The sequence below is a fragment of the Salvia splendens genome, chromosome 17, assembly GCF_004379255.2.
Source record: "Salvia splendens isolate huo1 chromosome 17, SspV2, whole genome shotgun sequence".
NCBI classification, from domain to species: domain Eukaryota; kingdom Viridiplantae; phylum Streptophyta; class Magnoliopsida; order Lamiales; family Lamiaceae; genus Salvia; species Salvia splendens.
Window position 1 is genome coordinate 5,028,481 of NC_056048.1, and position 24,091 is coordinate 5,052,571.

At 37.8% G+C, this 24,091-nt stretch overlaps 3 protein-coding genes across 8 annotated transcripts; 2 read left to right on the plus strand and 1 right to left on the minus strand.

The window, feature by feature from the left end:
- Positions 1-6,029: 6,029 nt before the first annotated feature.
- On the plus strand, positions 6,030-6,824 carry LOC121774201. The gene has a single exon (XM_042171115.1). It carries the CDS (start codon positions 6,030-6,032, stop codon positions 6,822-6,824), a length of 795 nt encoding a protein of 264 aa, XP_042027049.1.
- A 9,735-nt stretch (positions 6,825-16,559) lies between these two features.
- LOC121774134 (carbonic anhydrase 2-like) lies at positions 16,560-20,299 on the plus strand. The gene is made up of 10 exons (XM_042171052.1): positions 16,560-16,833; positions 18,426-18,487; positions 18,590-18,742; positions 18,843-18,891; positions 18,969-19,085; positions 19,181-19,234; positions 19,314-19,399; positions 19,500-19,608; positions 19,707-19,865; positions 20,087-20,299. Exons 1-10 carry the CDS (start codon positions 16,651-16,653, stop codon positions 20,126-20,128), a joined length of 1,014 nt encoding a protein of 337 aa, XP_042026986.1. The 5' UTR covers positions 16,560-16,650; the 3' UTR covers positions 20,129-20,299.
- A 988-nt stretch (positions 20,300-21,287) lies between these two features.
- LOC121773414 (transcription termination factor MTERF4, chloroplastic-like) lies at positions 21,288-23,570 on the minus strand. 6 transcript variants are annotated; one of them, XM_042170272.1, is made up of 2 exons: positions 23,499-23,570; positions 21,288-23,040 (listed from the first exon to the last, which is right to left on the minus strand). In XM_042170272.1, the coding sequence occupies exon 2, from the start codon at positions 23,006-23,008 to the stop codon at positions 21,464-21,466; it is 1,545 nt and encodes a 514-aa protein (XP_042026206.1). In that variant the 5' UTR covers positions 23,009-23,040; positions 23,499-23,570; the 3' UTR covers positions 21,288-21,463. The 6 variants fall into 6 exon arrangements, with proteins under 6 accessions (XP_042026206.1, XP_042026209.1, XP_042026203.1 ...); XM_042170275.1 differs by having other exon boundaries at positions 21,288-23,035; positions 23,499-23,564; XM_042170269.1 differs by having other exon boundaries at positions 21,288-23,294; positions 23,499-23,536.
- Positions 23,571-24,091: the final 521 nt, after the last annotated feature.

Sequence of the window (24,091 nt, forward strand, 5' to 3'; positions counted from 1 at the left end):
GTGGACACCTCATCGGAGCCGGCGTCGGATAGGGATACCGACCTCGACCGTTTGCCGGAGGAGCTAGAGGAGGATGCTACGCCTCCCCTATACTTCGGATGCTCACGCACCTCCTGCCAAACATTGAGGTACTTGAACGGTTTGTAGTGTTGGGATTGGAAGGTCGCCAACGCGGCACTGATGATGTCGACCTCGCTTCGGCCGCTCCCCGCTGACCGCTCTTCCTGGAGGTAATACCCCTGGAACTTTTGGATTTCTTCATTTGCTCTGTATATGGCATTGCGCACCATACTCTCGTTGCGCTCGATTGTTCTAGCCGGCTGGTTTTCATTGTACCGGCGACAGATGCGCCACCAAAAATGGTCCCCGGATTAGTTCTTGCCAATCTCCGGATCTTCGGAGATAGACAAAAACGCTTTGAATAATTGTTCCATCTCCCCCGGAGTGTACGTGGCGCGGACACCACGAGTAGAAAGAGTAGAAGTTTGAGTGCCGCCGCTCCCTCCCGCTCTAGGTACAGGTGGTTCGGGTGCCCACCCGTATTGCCCATCGTGGGCATCTTGGTCGTCGACCGGGTAAGGCCGGTAGCCACCCGGAGCTTGCGAACTTTGGGTTTGAAGAGGGGCCGAAAATTCTATTTCCAGACTAAGAAATGGTAGTGAACTGAACCATTCGTGGTTCCAACCGTGGGAGCCGGAGGGGTGATCGCCGGAGCCGGACCATTTTTTGTTAAGAGTGAAAGCAAGATTGAGAATTGTAAGAATGGAAATTAGGGAATTTAGATGAGAATTGTATAGTGTGGTGTGAAATTTTTTGTGTGGAAGTGGGGGTATTTATAGATGAAAATGTGTATTTTTGGGGAAAAAATTGAAAAATAAATTAAAAGTGGAGAGAAAATGGATATAATTTTTTGGGAAGTGGGAAAATAAATTTTTTTTAATAGGATTTTTTAATTAAAATCCGATTTAAAAAATTTTTTAATTCCAACTGATTTGCCGTTGGCCAATCAGGAGTCGTCACGTCAGCTGCTCGCTAGCACGGACGTCCTTATAGCTAAGAGCAGCGCCGTGCCAGCGGCAAGAGCGCAGTTACGAGCAGCGTTCCGCCGCGCCGCTGGCACAGACGGACGGATGCCGTCCTTCTACCGCTGCGGATGCTCTAATAACTGTAACCGCTTTCGACTTATAGAAATTCATTCGCATTTTGATGCACATTTAAATTTTTAATTTAATTTTAATATATTAAAAAATTATTATTTATATTTTTTTATTTTACAAAATTCATAAAAATGTTATCCTATCAAACTAGCCTTGAAAATATTATTATCCAAAGTGTCGAATTAATATCTAAGGCTACCCGCAACGCGTCACGCGGGTGGCCTGTATTCCATCACGAAGGAACGAGACAGTGGTGTGACGCGTTGCGGCGCCCCGTCTCGTCCCCAGCCCGTTCCGCATTCCGTCACGCCGTGACGGTTGGCGAGACATCTCACCACGCGCCGAGGTGACGTGGCGCGCCCCGGCACCATGCGTGACGCCCACTCGCCGGCCCGCGAGTGGGCATCGTCACACTGACGCAATAATTCATTTTTTAAAAATTTGAATTAAATAAAAAGATTAAAAATAAAATATTAAAAACGGCAATATTACCGTTTATAGCCGTTTTCCATTTTTTTTACTCTATAAATACTCCTAATTCATCCTCATTTCACTCACAACTACACATCTATTCTTCCCAAATCATCTCTATTTCCTCTCCAATTTTCATCTAACATCTCATCACAAAATGTCCGGCTATGGAAACTTCGGCGGTGGCGGCTCTGGCAGGTGGGATCTCAACGCATTCGGCGACTGGGGGAGCATGTACAACACATTGGGTGGTTCCGGTTCGTCGACGCCGGGCACCCAGGGTTCATCGACGCCGGGGGGGTACCAACCACCCAATTTTGATGTGGATGCATACGCTCGTCCCTCCGCCCTGCCGTATTCGCAGGGATTATCCCAGATTCGGGAGGATTATTCCGTTGAACCCACTCCGGAAGAAGGCCGAGGCGGGGGAGGAGACCGAGGCGATAGAAGCTCCAGGGCGGAGGCGGACGAGGAGGAGGAGGATCTAGGCCGGCATCCGTATGGCCCCAAAGAAACGCTGGCGGTGTACAACGCCTGGATCAGCGTCCCATACGATCCCATCGTCGGGAATCAACAACCCCGGAAGTGCTTCTGGGAAAAGGTCACCGTGGCCTACCACCAGATTAAGCCGAAGGGGTCCCGCCGCCGCATATATAAGATGCTCCGCGCTCACTTTGACCGAGTCGACAGAGATGTCAAACGATTCTGCGCCATCCACAAGAGTGAAGCGGCTCATTACCAAAGCGGAGCCATGGGAGCCGACATTATGAGGTCGGCTTTGCGGGTCTACTTCGACGACACCGGCAAATAATTCAAATATGTCGATGTTTGGGAGGTCGTCAAGGACCAGGAAAGGTGGGCCGGCGGTGTGCGGTCCAGCACGGGCTCTACCTCAAAGCGCACGAAGCACACGGCGAGTGGCCAATACTCGTCTGGTGAGGGCGGTTCGGGCAGCGAGCCACAGGAGTTTGCCTAGCAGGAGGTTGAGACCCCGGCAGACGATGCCAGGGGGTCCACCCGTGGGCGCCGTCGGCCGCAAGAGAGAAATGCGGCGAAGGCGGCTAGAGGGAGGAGGGGTCGAGCCGAATCAAGCCAGACGGGCTCGGGGGGACCCCCCAACTCCTTTATGGCCATGTACATGACCGCCACAATGGCGGACACTTCCCGCATGACACCCGCCCAATACCAAGCCTGGCTTAACGGAATTATGTTTATGGCAGCACAACTTGACATTCCGCCTCCTCACGGTTTCAGTGCACCTCCACCGCTTTCGGGGGATGATTCGCTGGCGGAGTAGTTTTTTTTATTTATTGTATTATAAATTATGTAATTTTTTTTAGGATTTTAATTATATCCTTTTTTTTTGAATTTTAAGTTGTAATTTTATTTTATGTTGTAATTTTATTTTATTTTTAATGAAGTGTGTTTTTTTATTTGAATTTGGTTGAAAATAAAAATAAAAAAATAAAAAATGAAATTAAATGAATAATAATTTAAGGGACAGTTAAGGGACGAAGGGTTGCAGGTTCCGTCCCTTAGTTAAGGGATGAAGTAAAAAAGTACAGTGGGGCCCGCGAATAGTAATTTAAGGGATGGTTAAGGGACGATTTAATGACAGCGTTGTGGATGACTTAATCACTTGCGTAGAAGGCCACGTGCACCGCCTTAGGTCGGCCTGACTCTACTTATATAAATTTATAATTTAAGATTCTATCAAATATAAACATAATCAAGGAAACTTCTCAAATCGGGCATCCTATTCCTATTTACACTTGACAAAAACTAACTATACTTATTAATAAAAATTAATAAGCATAGCTACTTAATTAAAATAAGTAAATAACAACTCTGAAAATTTAATAAGAATGTACAAATATAGTAACCGTGACCATCAACTAAAACCATTTTTAGCGCTAGTTTTTAAGAGCATCAAACTATGTCGATTTCAGTTTCACATTTTTTAAAAATTCGGTATGGAAAAGACGAACAATTGTACGTAGCTGTATTGAGTTACAAACTATATATAATACTCAAATATTAACCCTTATTTTTTTGACTGAACAAATTAAATTCCTAGATATTAGGATTGCAGCATTTAGTTTATTGAAATTGAAAAAAATATTATAGGAGTACTTCATATCTTTGGAAAATTAATAATCACATTTTAGGCTATTTTCATTTTTTTATTTTTCATTTTGCCCTTATACCCCTAGAAGGTATAAATAATCTAAATTATTTAATATTTCTGAGTTCGAATTTAATGTATTTAAAGTTCATGTAGAGTACTCCCTCCGTACTCCATAATTTGTCACCATTTGACCCGACACATGTTTTAAGAAATGTAATAGAAAGTTGCTTGAAAAAGTTAGTGACATGTGAGTCCTACTTTTATATATTAGTTTTATAATAAAATGTGAATTAAAATAACTTAGTGGAATATGAGGTCCACTACCAAAAATGGTAAAAGTGAAAGATGACAAATTTTTAGGGACGGACGAAAACGGAAATAAGTGACAAATTTTCAGAGACGGAGGGAGTAATATTTTTAAATTTTTAATTTGTATCAAAATATAATGTGCATATATATAGATAATAAGTAAAAAAACACATTACATTTAGAATAAAGTCTATTACTTGATTTGTAATCACTTCGTTCATTATTAGGAGTCTCATTTTTTGGCGATATGGGTTTTAAAAAATGTTAAGAAAAAGTGGATGAGAAAAAGTTAGTGGAATGTGAGTCTCACTTGTATATACTCCCTCTGTCCATGAAAATTGTCCAAGTTTGACTCGGCACAGATTTTAAGAAATGAGAAGAAAAGTGAGTTGAAAAAGTTAGTGTAATGAGGGTCCCATATTTATATATAAATTTTGTAATAGAATGTGAGTGTAAAGAGTTAATGGAAAGTGGGGTCCATCTACTAAAAAATAGAAAAAAAAAGCAAAGTAGACAACTTTTTATGGATGGACCAAAATGATAAAACTGGACAACATTTCACGGCCGGAGGGAGTATTAGTTTTAAATAAAATATGAGTGAAGTGAGTTAATGAAATGTGGGACATATTACCATTTATGGTCAAAGTAAACCGGGGCTCCTATTTGTGGACGGACTAAAATAGAAAAACGGAACTTCTATTCGCGGACGGCGGGAATATAAAATTATTATTATTATTATTAAATATAATGTAGTATATGCTTCTAAATATATATATGCAAACAATAATTTTTATAAATAGTTTATAATAAAATTTAAATATTAGATTTGAATTCAGAAAATACTATCAATTAATTTAAGTTAATTATGTTCAAGGGATTTAAGGGTATAATGATTAATGAGAAAGAAATAAAAAAAAAACAAAAATAATAATTTTCCAAAGATTGTGGTAATATTCCTTCGATTTTAAAGACATACTTAATTCGAAATTCACTCTTGCTATTATTTGAATGAATTGATTTTTTTTAAAGTAAGGTGATTAGTTTTTCTTTGCAAATACTCCCCTCCGTCCCCAAAGTTTGTCCTAATTTGACTCGATGCGAGTTTTAAGAAATTGTTTGACTTTGTATTAAATGAAGATGTGTTTAGTGGAATAAGGGTTCCACATTAAGGAGATTGATAGTGTATTTAATGTGTATTTTTAGTAAGATTCCAAGTGGGACAAACTTTGTGAGACGGACGAAAATGGTAAAATGGGAAAAACTTTGAAGGACGGAGGCAGTAGTACAATTCTCCATATATCCGCTTTAGGAGTATCAGTTTACTATTTTAGTTCGTCATTAGGAATCTCAATTCATTTTTAATATAAATGGCAGTTAGAATTCACATTCCACTAACTCAATTTACTCACATTTTATTATAATATTAATTTATAAAAATGGATCCCGCATTTCATATTCCCTCCGTTCCAAGGTAGTTGAATCGTATTTCTTTTTTGTTTGTCCCAAGGTAATTGAGTCATTTCTTTTTTTGGTAAAAATTTTATTCTCTCTCTTATTTTATTTTCTCTTCATCTCTTTTACTTTATTCTCTCTCTTACTTTTCTCTCTCCACTTAACTTTTAATAAATCAATTTTTTAAATCTCATGCCGTAAAAAAATGCATCAACTAACTTGGAATGAAGGAAGTATTTATACTCGTATAGAGGAGACTCCTAACTGCGGATGGAGGGTGTATATTATTTTAATATAGGAAGTTTCCACTAGAAAGTCAGCTTTCTTATTGGTAACTACAAACATGATTTATTAATTTGAGATTCCTTCTGCAACGCCCTACTCCGCCGCATATATAAACATCTGCATAACCAGACTCGTCTCCGCCATCACTCTCTCCCTCTCCCATTCTCTCTCAAACACACACAAAGAGCTGATTCCTGTTACAAATACATAAATTACATATTTCTGCAATGGATAGGCTAAGAAGCATTAGAGAAGATGCATATACGAGCCCTAGCTTTAACAGCTATTCAACTGACAGATTAGCCGAAATCGCCGTGCAAATCGCCGCCGAGAAGAGCGGAGACGACAACGAAAACGATGACGATTTCGAATTCTCTCTGGTGCGCGAGGATAAGGAGTTCTCCGCTGAGAATTTCGTCTACGACGGCCCGATCTATCCGGTCTTCAACCGCGATCTCCTTCTCCGCGACGGCGGCGGAGGCGGAGGCGGAGACGGAGACGATCAGTGCGAATCCAGTATTAAAGTTCCGCTGAGTCAGCTCCTCCTTGAAGATCGCCGCGGCGGAAACGAAAACAATCCTCCGTCGTGCTCGTCGTCGGAAGCCGACGAGCTGGAGAGCGTCCCCGCCGGCACGTACTGCGTCTGGTGCCCGAATCCGCCCGATCTGCCGTCTCCGACGCGGTGTAAGAAGAGCAGGTCCACCGGATCCGCGTCGACGCGGTGGAAGTTTCGAGATCTGATGCGGCGGAGCAAGAGCGACGGCAAGGAGAGTTTGGTATTTCTGACGCCGAAGAACAGAGACGAGAAATTGCCAGCGGAAATTCCGAAGAAATTGAAAGGAAAAGGAGGCAATAGCTCTGGATCCGGTGCGACGGCGCGTTCGGCGCACGAAGCGCTGTATGTGAGGAACAGAGCGGTGAATGAAGTCGATAGGAAGAAATCGTATCTGCCTTACCGGCGAGATCTCGTGGGATTCTTCATAAACGCCAACGCTCTGGCTAGAGGTTTTCCACACTTCTAGATATTTTTTAACCTTTTTTCATTCAAATTAATTACTTCGATTATGATAATCGATCACAATTTGATTAGCTGTGCTGTGTACATTTCTGCGACATGTTCCGGAGATTTTCTTTTTCTTCTCTAATGTTTATTTAATTGTATATCAACTGTATACTTATTATTTTATCTTTTAAATTTTATATATCTGTTTTAATCAGAATAGCCAAATGGCACCACGCTCTATATCAAAAATTTATTATTTGAAATGGAATACTACTATAAATCAAACTTTTAAAGCTGCTCAACTAATTTTTGAGACCATTTATATTTATGTTGGCGGGGGAGGTGTTTAATGACTTTGTGTAAATGTAGACAATCCATATTTAAACGTTAGCTTTAATTAGTTTAGCGCCATCACGAATTTGGTGAAATAGTGCCCCACTAATGTTAGAATAGTCGTGGTAATTAAATCATACGACATTATTCTAAGTTTGGATGATTCTATTCATACTCTTCACAATTTGAAACACAAATTACAAATTTTCGGTTTTTTAGTTATCCTGCAATATTGTTTTTCTGCAAAATCGAAACGTGACGTAGAAATATACACCATCCGTCACATTCAAGATGACCACATTCTTAAGTGGCACGAGATTTTAAGAAATATTGTTAGGTGCAATAAAGTAATGAGGAAAAATGTACTTGAATATTTTAATGAGAAGAGAAAGGTGAGAGAGGGTTATTTCCAAAATTGGAAAGTTATCATCTTGATTGAGACAAATAAAAAAGGAAAGATGGTCATCTTGAATGAGACGGAGGGAGTATTAATATAACAGTTTTTTATTTATTTTAAGCTAGATATATCGTCCCTATCTGACATTAACATTACAAGTTTTTTCATATTTATTTATACTGGACTGTTGATTAATGTTTTCAGTTATATACTCATGTAACGGAAAAATTAAAGGAAAATCGGGATGTTTTATTCACTCAAATTATTCTAACTTATAAACTAAAAAAGCCGCGAAATTGATAGTAGTTGTGATTTTTGGTGAAGAGCATCATGTTTCGTATGTGCCCATTACAAAATTATTACACCTTCCATTTATAGTAAATGAATATTTTTTCATTTTATTTCCGTCATAAAAATTAAAGTCTTATCATTTTTGCTCCTATTTTATCTATCTTATTAATCTACCTTGGATTAATAATTTTTTAATTTATCCTTTTTACTAATTTTATGTACTATATTAAAATTCGCGTGGATTTAGAGTTTAATTGCTTATGAATGAAAGTAGATGTTGAAAATGATACTTCACCGTGTTTGGTAAAAAATTAACGTTAGAGGTCACTTAATTTTAGTTCTTTTTATGCAAGTTTTAGATCAGTGAAAGTATAGGTGTCACATTTTTTGGAAACTTATACTGCTGGACATCGATAAATATTTTAAATTTAACAATAAACATGAATGATGCCTTAACCAATTCAATTATTGGACTGGAAAATTTGTCAAAAAATTATGAAGTTTTGTTAAATTTTGAAATTAATTAGGATCCGTTTGGTACATAAAATTATGACTTAATTGGAATTTAAAATCTACGGAATTAAATTTGAAAGAATTGATTAAATTCAATTCCAAATCTTTTGTTCGGTGAAATGATTTAATTAATATGAAGTGTGTGTATGTGCAATGTGTGTGCAGTGTGTGTGTGTATGTGTGTAGTGTGAGTATATGTGTGTATGTGTGTGCAAGTGCAGTATGTGTGTGTAGTGCGTGTGTCTGCATCGGCGGATGCAGGTGGGGTCGAGTGGGGTCAGCCGACCCCACCGTCGACCCCGGAGAACCGCCGGAAAACACCTTCCTTCAGCTGCCGACCCCACGACGTTAGAGCTTCTGCCCCATCCCCATCTAGTTTCACAACAGAGGAAACTTTGGAAGAGAAAAGAAATGGGAGAGAGTCGCACGACGGCAGCGGACGCTGTCGAAGTTGATGGCTGTGAGACAAAGTCCATCCATTTTCTTCTCTCACTCGTAATAGAATAGAAGAGAGAGATTAGGAGGGAATATGTTATACATCTTTACATAAAAAGAAGGAAAGAGGCGTGTCCAACTGGATCATACTTAATTCTAGGAAATAGGAGCAGATTTTATATTTACCTCTACTTTGACCTATTGCATTACCTATTTTCAAGCTAAATCAAACTAATTAAAATTTTTAATTTATCTCTAATTATTCTAAACGTTTATCTATTAAAAAGGTTTAGTCATAATTTATTACTCCCTCAGTCCCCCAAAATTCGTCACTATTTGACCCGACACGAGTTTTTTAATATATAATAGAAAGTGGGTTGAAAAAGTTAGTGGCATGTGAGTCCTACTTTTATATATTAGTTTTAAAATAAAATGTGAGTGAGAATGGGTTAGTGGAAGGTGGGGTCCATTACCAAAAAATGGTAAAAGTGAAATGTGACAAATTTTTAGGGACGGACGAAAAAGGAAATAGGTGACAAATTTTCAGGGACGGAGGGAGTATAATCTTAGTAATTTAAATCAAATCAACACAAACCTAAATTTTTTCAAAAACTAGCTTAGTTTAAAAAAGAAAAGGTTAAATCTTGTTATTATACTAAATTCTCAATTCTTCTTAAACTAAACGTTACATAATATTTTTCCTATCTAATGAACAAAAATGCTCATATGATCTTTTAAAAATGATTTAGTCTTGCACAATTATTTTTTCAAGGCAACCTATATTTGACATAATTTTGTAATTAGTGAAAATTAATGTGACAAATTAGAAAAAAAATGAAATATTAAGGATGACTGATTGAATTATATTTTGATAGTATATAGTGAGAGAAATTTACTCCCTCCGTCTCTAGGAGATAACCCCTTCCTTGGACGACATAAAATTTTATGACCTTATTTTATGGAGTATGTTAAGTAGAGAAAGTAAAGTATGAGAGAAGCAATAAAGTAGAGATGTCTCTAATTTTAGTAATGAGTCATCTTGATTGACACAAACCAAAAAGGAAAGTGTGTCATCTATGATAAGACCAATGGAGTATGATATTAATTCAAATAAAAAAAATTTGAGTTGTTTTCATCGCGCGCAACAAAAGATTGTAGTAAATTCCTTATCTCGCCCGACCCCACGATGATCAGTTCCTGGATCCGCCCATGTGTGTCTGTGCAGTATGTGTGTAGTGTGAGTATATGTGTGTATGTGTGTGCAAGTGCAGTATGTGTGTATGTGTGTGCGCAATATGTGTGCAATGTTTGTGTCTGTGCAGTATGTGCAAAGTGTGTGTATGTATGTGTTGTGTGTGTGCAATATTTGTGCAGTGCGTGTGTATGTGACGCGACTTAAGTGAGAACAAAGGGGTACGAGTGTAACACCAAAACAAAATACTTCATCCGTCCCAGCTCAAATGATTGATTTTTTTTTGCCGTTGTTTTGCGAAGATGATAATAAATAGTTAGAGCAGAGAAAAAGTAAAGTAAGAGAGAGAATAATATAGAACATAGTCATATCTATATTATCCTCTTACTTAATTTACTTTCTCTCCACTTTAACTATTTATTATCATTTTTCTCAAACATGTGCCGAAAAACAGTCAATCACTTGAGATGAGACAGAGAAGTACTAGTAGTGGTGCAGTGGTACATATTACCTTGTCATCCGGTAGGCTGGGGTTCGAATCCCATGGACGAAAATTTCATTTCTTATCCTGTTCAGTGTCCTCTCTTTAATTTTTCTCTCATTTTATATGATATTTTTGCTAATGATTTAAATTCTCTATCTTTTGTCATGTTAAGCATTTTAATGTTTTGAATGCATTTAATTTTGTTTATCTTTTTTGTTATTGTACATTCAAAAACTTCCAATTAATTTACTATTTAATTTTCTCTTATAAACATTGTTTGATTCTCTTATCATGCATTTATTTTATCTTTACTATTTCTGGATTCTTTGCCATAATTTATTTATTTTAATGCATTTTTAAATGTTTTGCTCTTTCTAATGTATTTAAATTTTTTTATTTTGAAAAACGACTAAATTTTGCTTAATTAGATAATTGAATTTATTTATTTCTTCATGAAAATAATATATGTTGCCAAACTTCAATTTAATCATTCATATAATACTATAAATATTCTCATTTTTATATATAATGAAGTTTATTATCGAAAAAAGATATCAAATGATTAAAGCATCGGTCGAATTTTGAAACTCTAAATCGTATTTATCGCACCCCCAGATTGGAAATCCTAGATCCCACACCGGTGCGCGTATATGTTGTGTGTGCATTATGTGTATGCAATGTATGTTGAGTGTGTAGCATGTGAATGCACCCAATTTTATAGCAATTTGGAATTTTAGTTATCTACTTTTTGATATGGAATTCAAATTGTGAAATTATGAGGAATTAGAATTGTAATTTAATTCCACAACCAAATATTTTGCATTACCAAACATTGTATTCGGAATTAAGGGCCCCAATTTCAATTTTCATGTGCCCAATTCCATACAAACATAGGCTAAAAAATTATGAAGTTTGGATTGTTCAATTATTCTATAATAATTTTTTTTATAAATTCGCCAGATACCACAATCGATAAATTATACTCCATCTGTCCCATAAAAATATAGGCATATGATATGTCACGAGAATTAAGACTAAATTAGTAAAGTAAGAAAGATAAGAGGAAGGGTAGTTAAAGTAATGTTAGTGTATAGTGGGACCCACATTATTATTAGTGCTTTAATGGTAGTATAAGTTGTAAATAACTTGATGTATAAAGATAATAAACTGGGATATCTTTCTATAAATGGAAATGCTCATATTTTTATGAGACAGAAGGAAATGGAAAATGCACATATTTTTATGGGACGAAGGGAGTATAGTATAGGAGTATGCAGTAATTAGACAATTATCTATTCTTGCCCAAAAGTTTATGCAGTGTTTCTTCACAATCACAACAACCTTTTTATAACCAATGAACGAATATATTTGACTCTATTTTTAATAAATCAATGTCTAAGTCTAGCTTTAATAAAACTATATTTTGGCTTTAAAATAGTACTCCAAATATAATAACTAAACTCTTTTAAGAATTTATGATGTTTACCTCCAAAACATAGCTCAATAGTATTTCTAAAAATAGTCCCAAAACTCTCTCTTTATATTACTCCATATATAGAAATATTTTCCAATATAGAAAGGAGAAGAATTATATCTGCCGGGAGATTCTGGAAAGGAGGCCGGTTAAGGATGAAGTTCCTTAACTCGTAGATTTTGCGTCGAACGTCGCGGGAGCTTTTGCCCGTCGATCAATCCGGCGTCAAAATTATGATTTTGTGCATTTTGCACGTTTGAAAGGAAAGATAGTAAGAGAAAATAAAATAGAAGGATAATTGATATTTCTTGAATGAATGAACTAAAGAACAATGTCCACTATTTATAATAGTGGATACTAACTTAATTAACAAGACAAAAGATATGGAAAAGATATGCAAATCCATAATTAACTAACTAACTAAATAATAATAATAATAATAATCGTATCAACTCCTCCAAGGTTGAAATCCACCTTGTCCTCAAGGTGGGCACCATGAAGCAACGATGAGTGTCGAGGAATCCTCCTGGGTCAAACATACACCGAATAGTTGAGCGTCTCCCTGCATCAATGCGTCCATGAATGCTCAAGCATAGAGTGTCATTTTGCGGAGGAATCAACCGGGCATCGGCGTCGAGCGATGTTGATCGATGATTCATACTTGCGACAATCCTGATATGAGATGAATCACTCAATAATTTCAGCGATGCGTTGTCCACAATGGAATCACCAAAATCAATCTTGGCTTGGAGAATCTTGATTCGAGAAGCATTCAATCGTCGCGAGCACTCAATCTCTTTGCAACCTTGAACCGGTTTCTCTTTGCGCGCGGAATCCGGACTGGACTTCTCCATCTTCTCAACCTTTTCAAGTCCACCAAAACAAACAGAAGAAACAGGAATCTTCTTGGCAGAATCAGCAAAGCCTTCCTCAACTCGATCACAATCAGGAATCAACGCCGACGGTGGCGGCGGCTGATCGAGGGCAGTATCGGGAAGCAGCGCAAAGGGTGGTTGTGTTGTACTTGACTGCTGCGGCGGAGCCAATGAGTCGTAGGGGACTAAACCCGACGACCCCGGCAAAGCCTTGCTATTTCCTGATGGAGGAAGGTGCTGAACGAGGTCCCTAAACCCAAAAATTTGGGAGCCGTAGGGCTGCGCAGGTTCAGGCAGCTCGGGAGGAATCATGTTTTCGATGCGTCGGTCGGCTGCAACAAGGTGAGACTCCATCCTGTAGCACGCTTCCAACAATTGTTGAAGTTGTGCGAGAATCGGATGTGCCGTGGTGGTGGCTGGACAAGGTGGTTGTGGCGCGGGTTGATTCCATCCTGAGTTATGGTTGGGGGGGCAACAGATGATCGTATGCCGAGACCTCGTGGAAGGGGCGTTGTCCCGTTGTCTCCCAGTAGGCAGGTGGATCCCAGCTAGTGGGTTGTCTGAGCGCGGTGTGGTGTGGCTGCTGAGGCGGTTGATAAGGATGAGAGTATCCCTGCTGCATGCACAACCTTGGCGGGTACCAACAAGAGGGTGGTGGTGGCGAGTACCAATCTGTCTCATAGGACGATGGTTGCTGACACGCAGTTTCCTGGCGCAGCCATGGCGGGTCCCAGGAAGTGGGTTGACGGGCTTGGTATGGATGGTGTTGTGGGTGGAGTCTCCCATCCTGTGGATGTGGATATGATGGTTGTTGATCTAACGCTCTGATCGGATGGAGCAGGGGTTGAGGTACGGGCTGCCATGAGTGGTAATCCGCCTGCCAGAGTTGATATCCGGTGTAGCCGTACGACGGTGTAGACAGCGATTCGGAGGAAGAGCTCTCAATGAAAGCACCAATTGTTAAGGATGAAGTTCCTTAACTCGTAGATTTTGCATCGAACGTCGTGGGAGCTTTTGCCCGTCGATCAATCCGGCGTCAAAATTATGATTTTGTGCGTTTTGCACGTTTGAAAGGAAAGATAGTAAGAGAAAATAAAATAGAATGATAATTGATATTTCTTGAATGAATGAACTAAAGAACAATGTCCACTATTTATAATAGTGGATACTAACTTAATGAACAAGACAAAAGATATGGAAAAGATATGGAAAAGATATGCAAATCGGATGGTGTGGTGGCTGATATATGGGTTGCGATGGGTGGTGGTGTGGTGGCTGATATATGGGCTGCGATGGGTGGTGGACGAATTGCGGCTGACGGTAGTCGAATTGGTGATGGTAATAGGCAGCATAGGTAGATAATGACATGATGGAGGTAATTCGGAGGAAGAGATCATATGAAAGCACCAGATGATACGAGGGTACTCGTATCGGTCTCGGCACCGCGAGGTTACCGGAGAAGGGTTAGGTTCATTCGCGGGATCCTCCCGTCGAGCAGCCTAGGGTTCTCGGTCAATTAAGGTTTGACGAGATGAACTTGCGGAAAAATAAAGTACGAAAAGATAAAAGAACGATAAAAGATAAATTGATTTGATATTTCTCCGATCATTCAAATGAATAACAATGTCCACTATTTATAATAGTGGATACCCTAACTTAACGAACAAGAAAATAATCCTAATAAATATGAAAAGATATGGTAAATCAATAACTAACTAAATAATATAGATATGAGGATAATCCTTAGAAATATGCTCGTATCAAAGCCCAAGATAAGAAGTTGCAGTTAGAGTTCCTCAGGGGAAGTAAGTTTAGCTAATATTTTTGTGTGTAAATCCCAACTACATTTTTAGTGAGCATTTTACTTGCCAAACAAGTACATATGTTGAGCTTTAATTTAGTGCATTATCCAATTGTAATATCAAAGTGTATATCAAACTTAGGATCTGAAAGTGGGTGGGAGTGAATGTCAAGAATGTGATTGTAGGCTAGTGCAAAACCTATCACTAATCAACCGGAAAAGAAGGTATGATGAATTCAAAAATCACAACTAAAGATTGCAAATTCTTGATTGCTGGTCCACTTTCTCATTTTTATTATTAAGTATAAATTAATTATTAAATTACTAACCCCGTGTACACAAAGAGTTTAATCCACCATATAAGTCTCATGGGTATCTTCTCTTATCACCAATTGGATTGCCTTAAGTATAAATTAATTATTAAATTACTAACCCCGCCGGCCTGCCTGCACATAAGTTTCTGTTCATAAATAATTATACTTTACAGGTAATAAATATGTTAAAATGATGAGAGTACAATAAGAATGTGGAAAGGATGTTGTAAGAATGTTGACATAACTTGAACAACTCCAAAACCTTGAAATACTACAAATTAAGCTACATATATGCATGCTATTAAATCCCACCTTCAACTTCGCACCATCTTAAACGCCTTTTCTCTTTCTCCTTCTTCATTCTTCATCCAGTTATTTATATTCAATTTCTCTTGTAACTTATATGAGATGAAATATTGTTATGCAGATTGGTTTTTAGTTAATCCCCAAACCCCATTTACTAATTATTCTAGTCATGAAGAATGTGCTCAAAATTTTATACAATGGGTAAGTATTCTATCTCTTGATTCAATCTCCAGATCATTTCATTTATTTTATTCACTCAATACTACTAGTAGTTTATATAAGCAAAGGGATATTAAGTATGAGCTTCTCAAGAGCTTAGTCCTCCTATGCATTCAAGATTTGAAGCAATAATGTTTTACTTAATAGATTTACATAATTGGCGTTAATTCATAAATGCTCCAAATGCCATTATACAAAATTACATCTTATGAATCACATTATATAAATTCAACAATAAATACGAATATATATAAAATCTAGTGGAATCGAAACGAATAATATTTTAGAGAGAAATTCAAAAGATAAAGTGGAGATGTGAAGCAAGACTACAACCACGTTTTGGAGATAGGGTCTTATCCCTTCATCACCATTTCACCACATCATTCACTCACTCTTTCTTTCTATTTTTTTCTTCAACTTTCTTATAGTATAATTATTTTCCCACATTAATTCCAAGATATTCCACACTTTTGTAAAAATAAATGCACCACATATCTCTTAATACGTGTCGCCTCAAGGTTGGTTTTGTGGAAAATATTGCACTAAGATATTATTTCCTTGTCAAATCATACACGAATTAATGATTATTTGCATACTCCAAACTCCAAACCTCGTACATTAATATTTGAATATTATTTCCGAGATGTATAAAATGCAATTAATTAATATGCATGTATTAATTATGTGACTGTATTATATCAATCGTATAATTAATTAATATTTGCAAGAAGGGTTCTATTGTACGCCATGAATGATAAATCTTATGCTCACTGCCCCATAAAATTTACTACTAGTAAATTACCACAAACAAATAAATATTTTCATTTTCGACAACAAGTTAATATATTTAAGCACAAATTTAAAAGACAGATATAAATCTTACAAATGGACATTATATTGGAATACCTCGCAATTTACTTGTTCCAAAAAACAAAAAATACCGTTGTGTATCGAAAACATTTAATTATTTTCAAATTTCTCCACTATTCTATCTTTCTTGATCTCTCCAACACAATGCAAGATGAAATTTGAGGTCAAAAATTGAAAGGCAACATCCAATCCTAATCTCCGAGTAATAGAAGCTGTGGTTCACTCACATTTCCCTTTCATTATCCATTGAATTTACTATTTACATGCATGCATTCTCTCTTCAAAACACTTTCTCAATATATAGAAATTAAAGGCGTTCAAATCCAGCCCCCCACTGAGCAATGTCGACCGTTAACGGCTGCCTCGCCTCTCAAATCTTCACCGCCGCCACCTCCGCCCGCTCTAGGGTTTCCCTCCGCCCCGTGGTCACCGCTCGCCTCAACAACTCCGGCTCCACTCCTCCCAGTCTCATCCGCAATGAGCCCGTCTTCGCGGCTCCCGCTCCCATCATCCACCCACTCTTGGTACTCCTCTTTAGAATGCTGTTTTTTTCTTCTAACCAACTGAATTACGTTTTGATATTCGAGTTTTCTCTCACCAACTGAGTTACGCTTTGACATTTGAAACATTTCAAATTTCACTAGTACCATACTTCACTTTTACTAATACATACAAATATTAATGATATACTATGGTATATACTTATCTATGTGTGACACAAAAAGACAATAATTGAGTTGAAATTTGGAAGTCCAAGATCAAGAATTATGCCACTTGACAAGTTAGGTGAATGGTGCACATGAATGTTACATTTAGATTTAGTACATGCACTAAATTTAATACATATCGTTGGTTGAATGAGTTAATATGGACTGAAAAATTTGCTATATATAGTAAATATATAACAACCTTAGGACATGTATTGCCGCATTATAACTCAGCTGCATGAATTATTGAGTTTCACTAGTTACCAAATTACACTAGATTTTTTTATGTTAGTTTGAAAATCTTCTAGTAATAAGTTATCCTCACTTTTTTTTATATTGGTGAGCAAAAATATCCAAAATCCGATTTGAACTAAATTAAAATTTCTGTTTAGTTTTTTTTTATTTTCCATTCAAATCAGATTGGATATTTTAAAATTCGAAGTAATCAGAAATTTAAAATATACTCTGTATATAGTACTCTACATATAGAAAAATATACTACTCCTTAATAATAAACCTAACAAATAGTACTATAAAACATTTGTTGAACAATTCTAATGTTATTTGGTACTCATCCGTCTTAGTCTAAGTGAGACATGTTCCTTTTTGGTACGTCTCAACGTAAATGAGACGTTTCCTCTTTTGGTAGCACATTACTCTCTCCTATTTTATCATCTTATCTCTCTTACTTTTTCATCTCTCCTACTTTATTATTTCTTTCTCTTTCTTACTTTATTCTCACTCTTACTTTATTCCCTCTTTCTCTTTCTCTTTCTCTTTCTTACTTTAATTTGTCTCTTATTTTTCTATTTCTCCCTCCGTATTCAAAAAATAGAAACATTTGAAATGACACGGGTTTAATGCACAATTGGTAAAGTAAGTGAGAAAAATTGATAAAGTAAAAGAGAGGAAGAGAAAAAGTAGTGGAAGTAGAGTTAGTGGATTGTGTGATCCATGTCTTAAAATAGAAAGATTCTAAAGTTTCTATTTTCAATAAACGACACAAAATGGAAATCATTGTTATATTTAAAAAACGGAGGGAGTAATAATTTAATCAACTAAACATTACTACCTAAATTTCTGTGCCAAAATAGAAACGTCTCGATTAGGCGGCCGGGACGGATGGAGTATTAGATTTTCGGATTTTGGTATTGGATTTTCAAAATGTCGGATTGTTTTGTATCGGTTTTTCATATTTTTATGCAATTTTAGATTTTTCGGATCAGATCGGATTTCATATATAGTTTTGAATTTTTTTTATTTTTGGACAACTGGATCGGATTCATTTTACATTTTTGGACCGGATTGAATTAGGCAAAAATCTGAAATGTCACCCCTACTTTTCTTCTATAAAATTCTATTCATATGGAGTACTATATAAGTGTTGTAATACGATTGAAAATTTGCAGAAAGAAGACATGGGAAAGGACTCCTACGAAGAAGCCATGGCTGCACTTGAGAAGCTTCTAGCGTTGGCTCTCTCTCTCTCTCTCTCACTCATTGATAGCTGCTGGTTTTAATTAGCAAAAATTGTATTTTAATCACCAAAATTGTGTCACATGTGTATATGTAGTGAGAATGGAGTAATAGAACCGGTGGCGGCGGCGGCCAAAGTCAATGAAATCACGGCACAGCTTACAACAGCTGACGGCGGCGCTTCCATCTCATCGGAGTCCGTTGAGAGGCTGAAAACTGGCTTCATCACCTTCAAAAGAGAGAAATACGAGTAAGCCAACACATCCATCAACCTTCTTTTTTTTCTTAAAAATACTAGTAAAAAAAATATTAGACTTATAACTTCATATTGATCCAAAATTTTAAATCAGGAAAAATCCAGCTCTTTATGGTGAACTGGCCAAAGGCCAGAGTCCTACGGTACATATTTTTTGTTTTATTTTTTTCCTTATGATAAAATTTTAATCTAGTGTGGAAATTAAATTTTTTTTGTGTAGTACATGGTTTTCGCATGTTCAGACTCGCGTGTGTGCCCCTCGCACGTGCTTGACCTTCAACCGGGTGAGGCTTTTGTTGTCCGCAACGTCGCTAACTTGGTGCCACCATTCGACAAGGTGCCTTTTTTTCATTGAAAATTAAGTAGTAATTAATATTTGACGTTCAATATATCGGTCTTATTATTATTATTATTATTTATTTTCAATTTCAGACAAAATACTCGGGAGTAGGGGCAGCTGTTGAGTATGCTGTTCTCCATCTGAAGGTATGAAGTAGTTAATAAATTTGTATTTAAGAAAATATTGGTGAATTATGAATGATTACATAGTAATTTGTTGTTGCAGGTAAAGGAGATTGTTGTGATTGGGCACAGTGCATGTGGAGGGATCAAGGGAGTCATGTCCTTCCCATACGATGGCTCCTCATCCACGTAAGCACGCTTTCATATTTACTCGTGTCGTTTCAAAACTGCCTATTTACTAGAGAGAGATAGAGGGGTGATTTCATTTTCGTGTTGGTTATGATTTCAGTGACTTCATTGAGGACTGGGTGAAGATTGCATTACCGGCCAAGAACAAGACGTTGGCCGAGTGCTCAAAAGACACGCCATTCGGCGAGCAATGCACCACTTGTGAAAAGGTATAGCTTGCGGATCTGGCCTTAACCCCATCCGCAAGTTTTATAATTGAAGTAAATTTTATTCGAGCTCATATGTCTTGATCTTGAAACCGGAACAGGAAGCTGTGAACGTGTCGCTAGGAAACCTGCTGTCTTACCCGTTTGTTCGGGAAGGGTTGGTGAAGAAGACGCTAGCGTTGAAGGGTGGATACTATGACTTTGTGAATGGGAGTTTCGAGCTGTGGGGGCTTGACTTCAGCCTATCGCCATCTCTCTCTGTATGAACTTGAGTCGCACTTCTTCCCTATTTCTCTCTCACCAATCTTGCCTTTGTATTTTTATCTCAGAAGTAAAAGAAAAAAGCATAAAGAGGGAGGGAGACTCCTTTTTTGTTGTATGATAATGTTAATATAACTGTTTTTTTTGTTTGTGAAATAAGAGTTGAGATTTGGGGTTATGTATTTATTGTGGGCATTTCTTTTGGTTCATTTTTGGATAGGTAAAAGATGTGGCCACAATTCTGCACTGGAAGCTCTATTAGGAAAATTGGGAGTGAGGCAGCCCAATCTGTATCTGTATCATCTGGGATTAATACAAATAAAATACTACTTTGTGTAAAAGAAAATGAGTGCTACAATACTTTGAGAAACATAATTGATTGCTAAGTAGTACTCCCTCCGTTCCATATTAATAGAGGCATTTTTCTATTTTAGGAAGTTCCAAGTTAACTGAGTCATTTCTATTTTTGGCAAAAAATAATTCTCTCTTTTACTTTATTCTCTCTGCATCTCTCTTACTTTATTCTCTCTTACTTTTTCACCATCCATTTAAAACACTATTCTTAAACTCCGTACCGAAAAGAAATGCCTCTATTAACAAGGAACGGAGGGAGTACAATATCTTGAGACAGATAATTCTGTGATGTATCAATTACAATAGGTGGTAGTAAACATGTTAACTTACCAAAATCTTAACTACATTTTGAACAAACATAATCTCCATTTGTCTAGTGTATTTCAGAGAGAGGCTCACAACATTTTGTTTAAGGGTAGTGAAATTGGCAGAAGTAACATCTGATTGAAACAATGGTCTCTCCCCAATAATCCACTGAATGCCTTGTTCGTTGCTCGGTGTCAGCATCGCGTAATTAGGATCAGCCCTCTGATAACTGAAATGAAATTCAGTAACTCAATGCTAATCAAGCTTTCATAGAAATAGAATGCAGAGAGGAGGGAGTAAGAGCTATTGCTGAAGCCATGTTCAATTGTACACAAACACAGCTAATTCAATGTAGTTTGTGATTCCAATGGATGAAATCATCTTTTCATTAGAAACACCAATTCAAACGTTATGCATTATGGAACATAGTATGCCAGAATCTCCTGCACATACAACAAATGCAGAGTATATAAATCAATTGTTTCCAAGAAAGAAACAATGGACCTTTTTCAGCACATCATCAAGGAACTGCCAAACTGTGCGTTTCCTGCAAATTTCTCGTCTGGCTTGTGATTGAGTGGACCAGCAACCTCAACATGCTAAGGAACACTAATGCATAACAACCTTCATTTCAACTGATTGTTCCCATTTTTTGTGTTAGTAGAAAAATAACTCGAATTTGTCGATTTTTCGCCTCCTAAACTTTTTTTACAGAAACATATTGCTATGTCCAGCAACTTGAAATTATTGTAGACATGATATAGTCAATAATTCTTTTTATTCAAGTATACCAAAAATTGACAAATTTCACCATATTCTTCCATTTCCTTCAACACAAGTTTCTACATTAATTCCCACAACAGGTGAGACAGTAACAAGCCAATTCCTTCTAATAATACAAAATCCTCATCTAATACAAGTACAAATCTAAACATACTCAAGCATACTCATCATCGATGTCCGAGACTTGAGTCCTAGGTTTCATTAAGCTATCTAGGTGAAACGACGAATCTTCCTCCATCTCTTCCAAGTCAATAGAGTCATAGTTCATTCGGTCTTCAAATTTGTCATCCGAACAGTTGAGGAGCCAAGCAAGAGAACACTTGATACCCTTCTGCGCAATCATCTTACGTCTTGGCTTAACAGTGGACTCAAGGCCATAAGTGAAGTAAGCTGGGAAACCCACTAAATCATCCAATGGCCTACCCATTGCAGACTTGAAGAAATCGAAGCTTAGCTTCATGATGTCAATGTTTAAGGCTAACAGCTGTGGACACCCGACAACCATCTTCCTCACTTGTTCTACAGAAAATCCGCATTCCTTTAGGAATTCGACATGCCTCACAATTGCTTTGTCACTGAGAACTACACTTTGAGGCATCTTTTCCAATATCTTCCCAAATTCTTCGGGACTTGTTTCTACAACGGAGTTGAGAAAGCTGCGTTTACTGAGAAGCTTTGATTCCAGGTCGATGCCCATGATTTCAGGATATTGAGCGATCACATTAGCAAGGGACTTCTGTCTAACATTACACTCTAAAAGCAGTTTGATATTCGGTTTCACCCTCTCGTTAAGTCCAAAACCAAGGATATGAGGCCGCTTCTCAACCAACCTAGCAACAGCTAGGGAAGGTATTCCCAAGCTTCCCAAATACTCCACAAAGGGTTTGATAACTCGACCAACTCGCATACCCAATATCTCCGGGTATCTAGTTAACACTCCTCCAATCTCACGCCTGGCTACTCCGATCCCAACCAAATAAGCAACTGAAGTACTCATGGTGCCCTCAAGCTTGAATCCCAAAACTTCCGGGTATCTCTCAAGAACTCGCGGAATATCATTAGGCTTGATATCCATGCCCTGAAGATAGTTAACAACTGGTTGAAGGTCAACCAAAACACTAGCATGGAGGACTTGAGGGTACCTGCGCAAGAACTCGGTAAAAGTAGATTTCCTGACACCGAGCTTGCCAAGGAAATCCAGCACCGGAACCATATTCTTCTTCACACTGCAGCCAAGAACAAGAGGGTAATTGTTGATATCTTCAACTGTAAGCCCTAGCTTGTGAAGGAAATCCACACGCTCTCTCATGACCTCAACAGTGACAGGAAGCTCTAATCCGTCAAGCTCATCAGGAACGACGCCAATACCTTTTAAGAAGTCATAAACACGGGCACGGTTAGCAATCCTTTCGTTCTTCAGCTCTAATAAACTAGGGTGAGTGTAAAATGAAGAAGGATTAACTTCATTCCTCTCGCTTTTATATTTATCACCCCTCGACAAAGATACGCTTTTGGAGGTGGATGAACGGGTTCGGCCAGCAACGGAGGAATGAATACTCATCACCAATCTACATCTCTTCATACAACTACTAGACAAGATAGATACTGATTTTGATCCATGGAAAGCGAAAGCAGGCAAGTCGCAATGCACAAGCAGAAGACTGGGTCTGGAGAGGCTAGCACATCTCGCAACCTTCATTCCCTCTAACAAACTACACAATCAGCTCTGCACTATGAAGGAGCAAAACAAACAAATTCAGACACACAATTACTCCAGCTGCCTTTGTTGTAGCAAGTTAGCGAGTACCAGAAAGATTAAGCCCACAAACTCAAAAGCATCAATTGATGGAGAGAGTGAAAACAGAATTCCAAAAGGAAGCTAGGGAGAGTGGTGGCACAATTAGAGAATTACTCTATTCAATAATACTTTTTTCCCAAAAAAAAGAGGCTTTAGCAGAAAAAATTCAAGCCCACTTCCAGTAAACCTAGAAAACAAAATTTACATACGAATTATTCAAAATTCAAGAAACATAATTAATCAATAAACAGAAATCACAGCGAGAATCCACATAAAAATCCGATCTTGATCACAAACCCACAATCAAAAGAGAAAACCCACCACAGATCCAAATTAACAGAAAATCTTGAAAGCTCCGAGAGCTCGAAACATGAGGATAAAGAAAAATCACCTGAACAATGATAAGAAATTAATCCTCTCGGCTTAGAGCTTTGGCAGATAAAAATTCAGCAGTCTAATTAGGCCACCCGCGAAGCGTCACGCGGGTGGCCCGTAATCCGTCACTAAGGGACTAGACGGCGGCGTGACGCGTTGCAGCGCCCCGTCTCGTCCCCAGCCCGCCACACGTTCCGTCCTGACGTGACGGATGGCAAGACGTCTTGCCACGCACCAGGGCGCGCTCCGGCGTCATGCGTGACGCCCACTCACCGACCCACGAGTGGGCATCGTCACACTGACGCAATAAATCAATTTTTAAATCCGAATTTAAAAAAAATTAAAAAACGAAAAACGGTAATATTACCGTTATATTACCGTTTTTTCTTTATTTATTTATTTTTATTTTTTTACTTTATAAATACTCCTAATTCATCCTCATTTCACACACAAATACACGTCTATTCTTCACAAATCATCTCCATTTCCTCTCCAATTTTCATCTAACCTCTCATCACAAAATGTCCGGCAACGGAAACTCTGGCGGAGGCAGCTTCGGCGGGTTCGACATCAATGCGTTCGGCGACTGGGGGCATGTACAATGTCCTG

What these genes read in the sequence shown, in the direction of transcription:
- LOC121774134 (XM_042171052.1), top strand. Translation starts at nt 16,651, where the DNA reads ATGTCGACCGTTAACGGCTGCCTCGCCTCTCAAATCTTCACCGCCGCC. An exon ending in TGGTGCCACCATTCGACAAG is followed by an intron (nt 19,086 to 19,180) that starts GTGCCTTTTTTT and finishes TTTCAATTTCAG; the next exon opens with ACAAAATACTCGGGAGTAGG. An exon ending in TACGATGGCTCCTCATCCAC is followed by an intron (nt 19,400 to 19,499) that starts GTAAGCACGCTT and finishes TTATGATTTCAG; the next exon opens with TGACTTCATTGAGGACTGGG.
- LOC121773414 (XM_042170272.1), bottom strand. Translation starts at nt 23,008, where the DNA reads ATGAAGGTTGCGAGATGTGCTAGCCTCTCCAGACCCAGTCTTCTGCTT.
- LOC121774201 (XM_042171115.1), top strand. Translation starts at nt 6,030, where the DNA reads ATGGATAGGCTAAGAAGCATTAGAGAAGATGCATATACGAGCCCTAGC.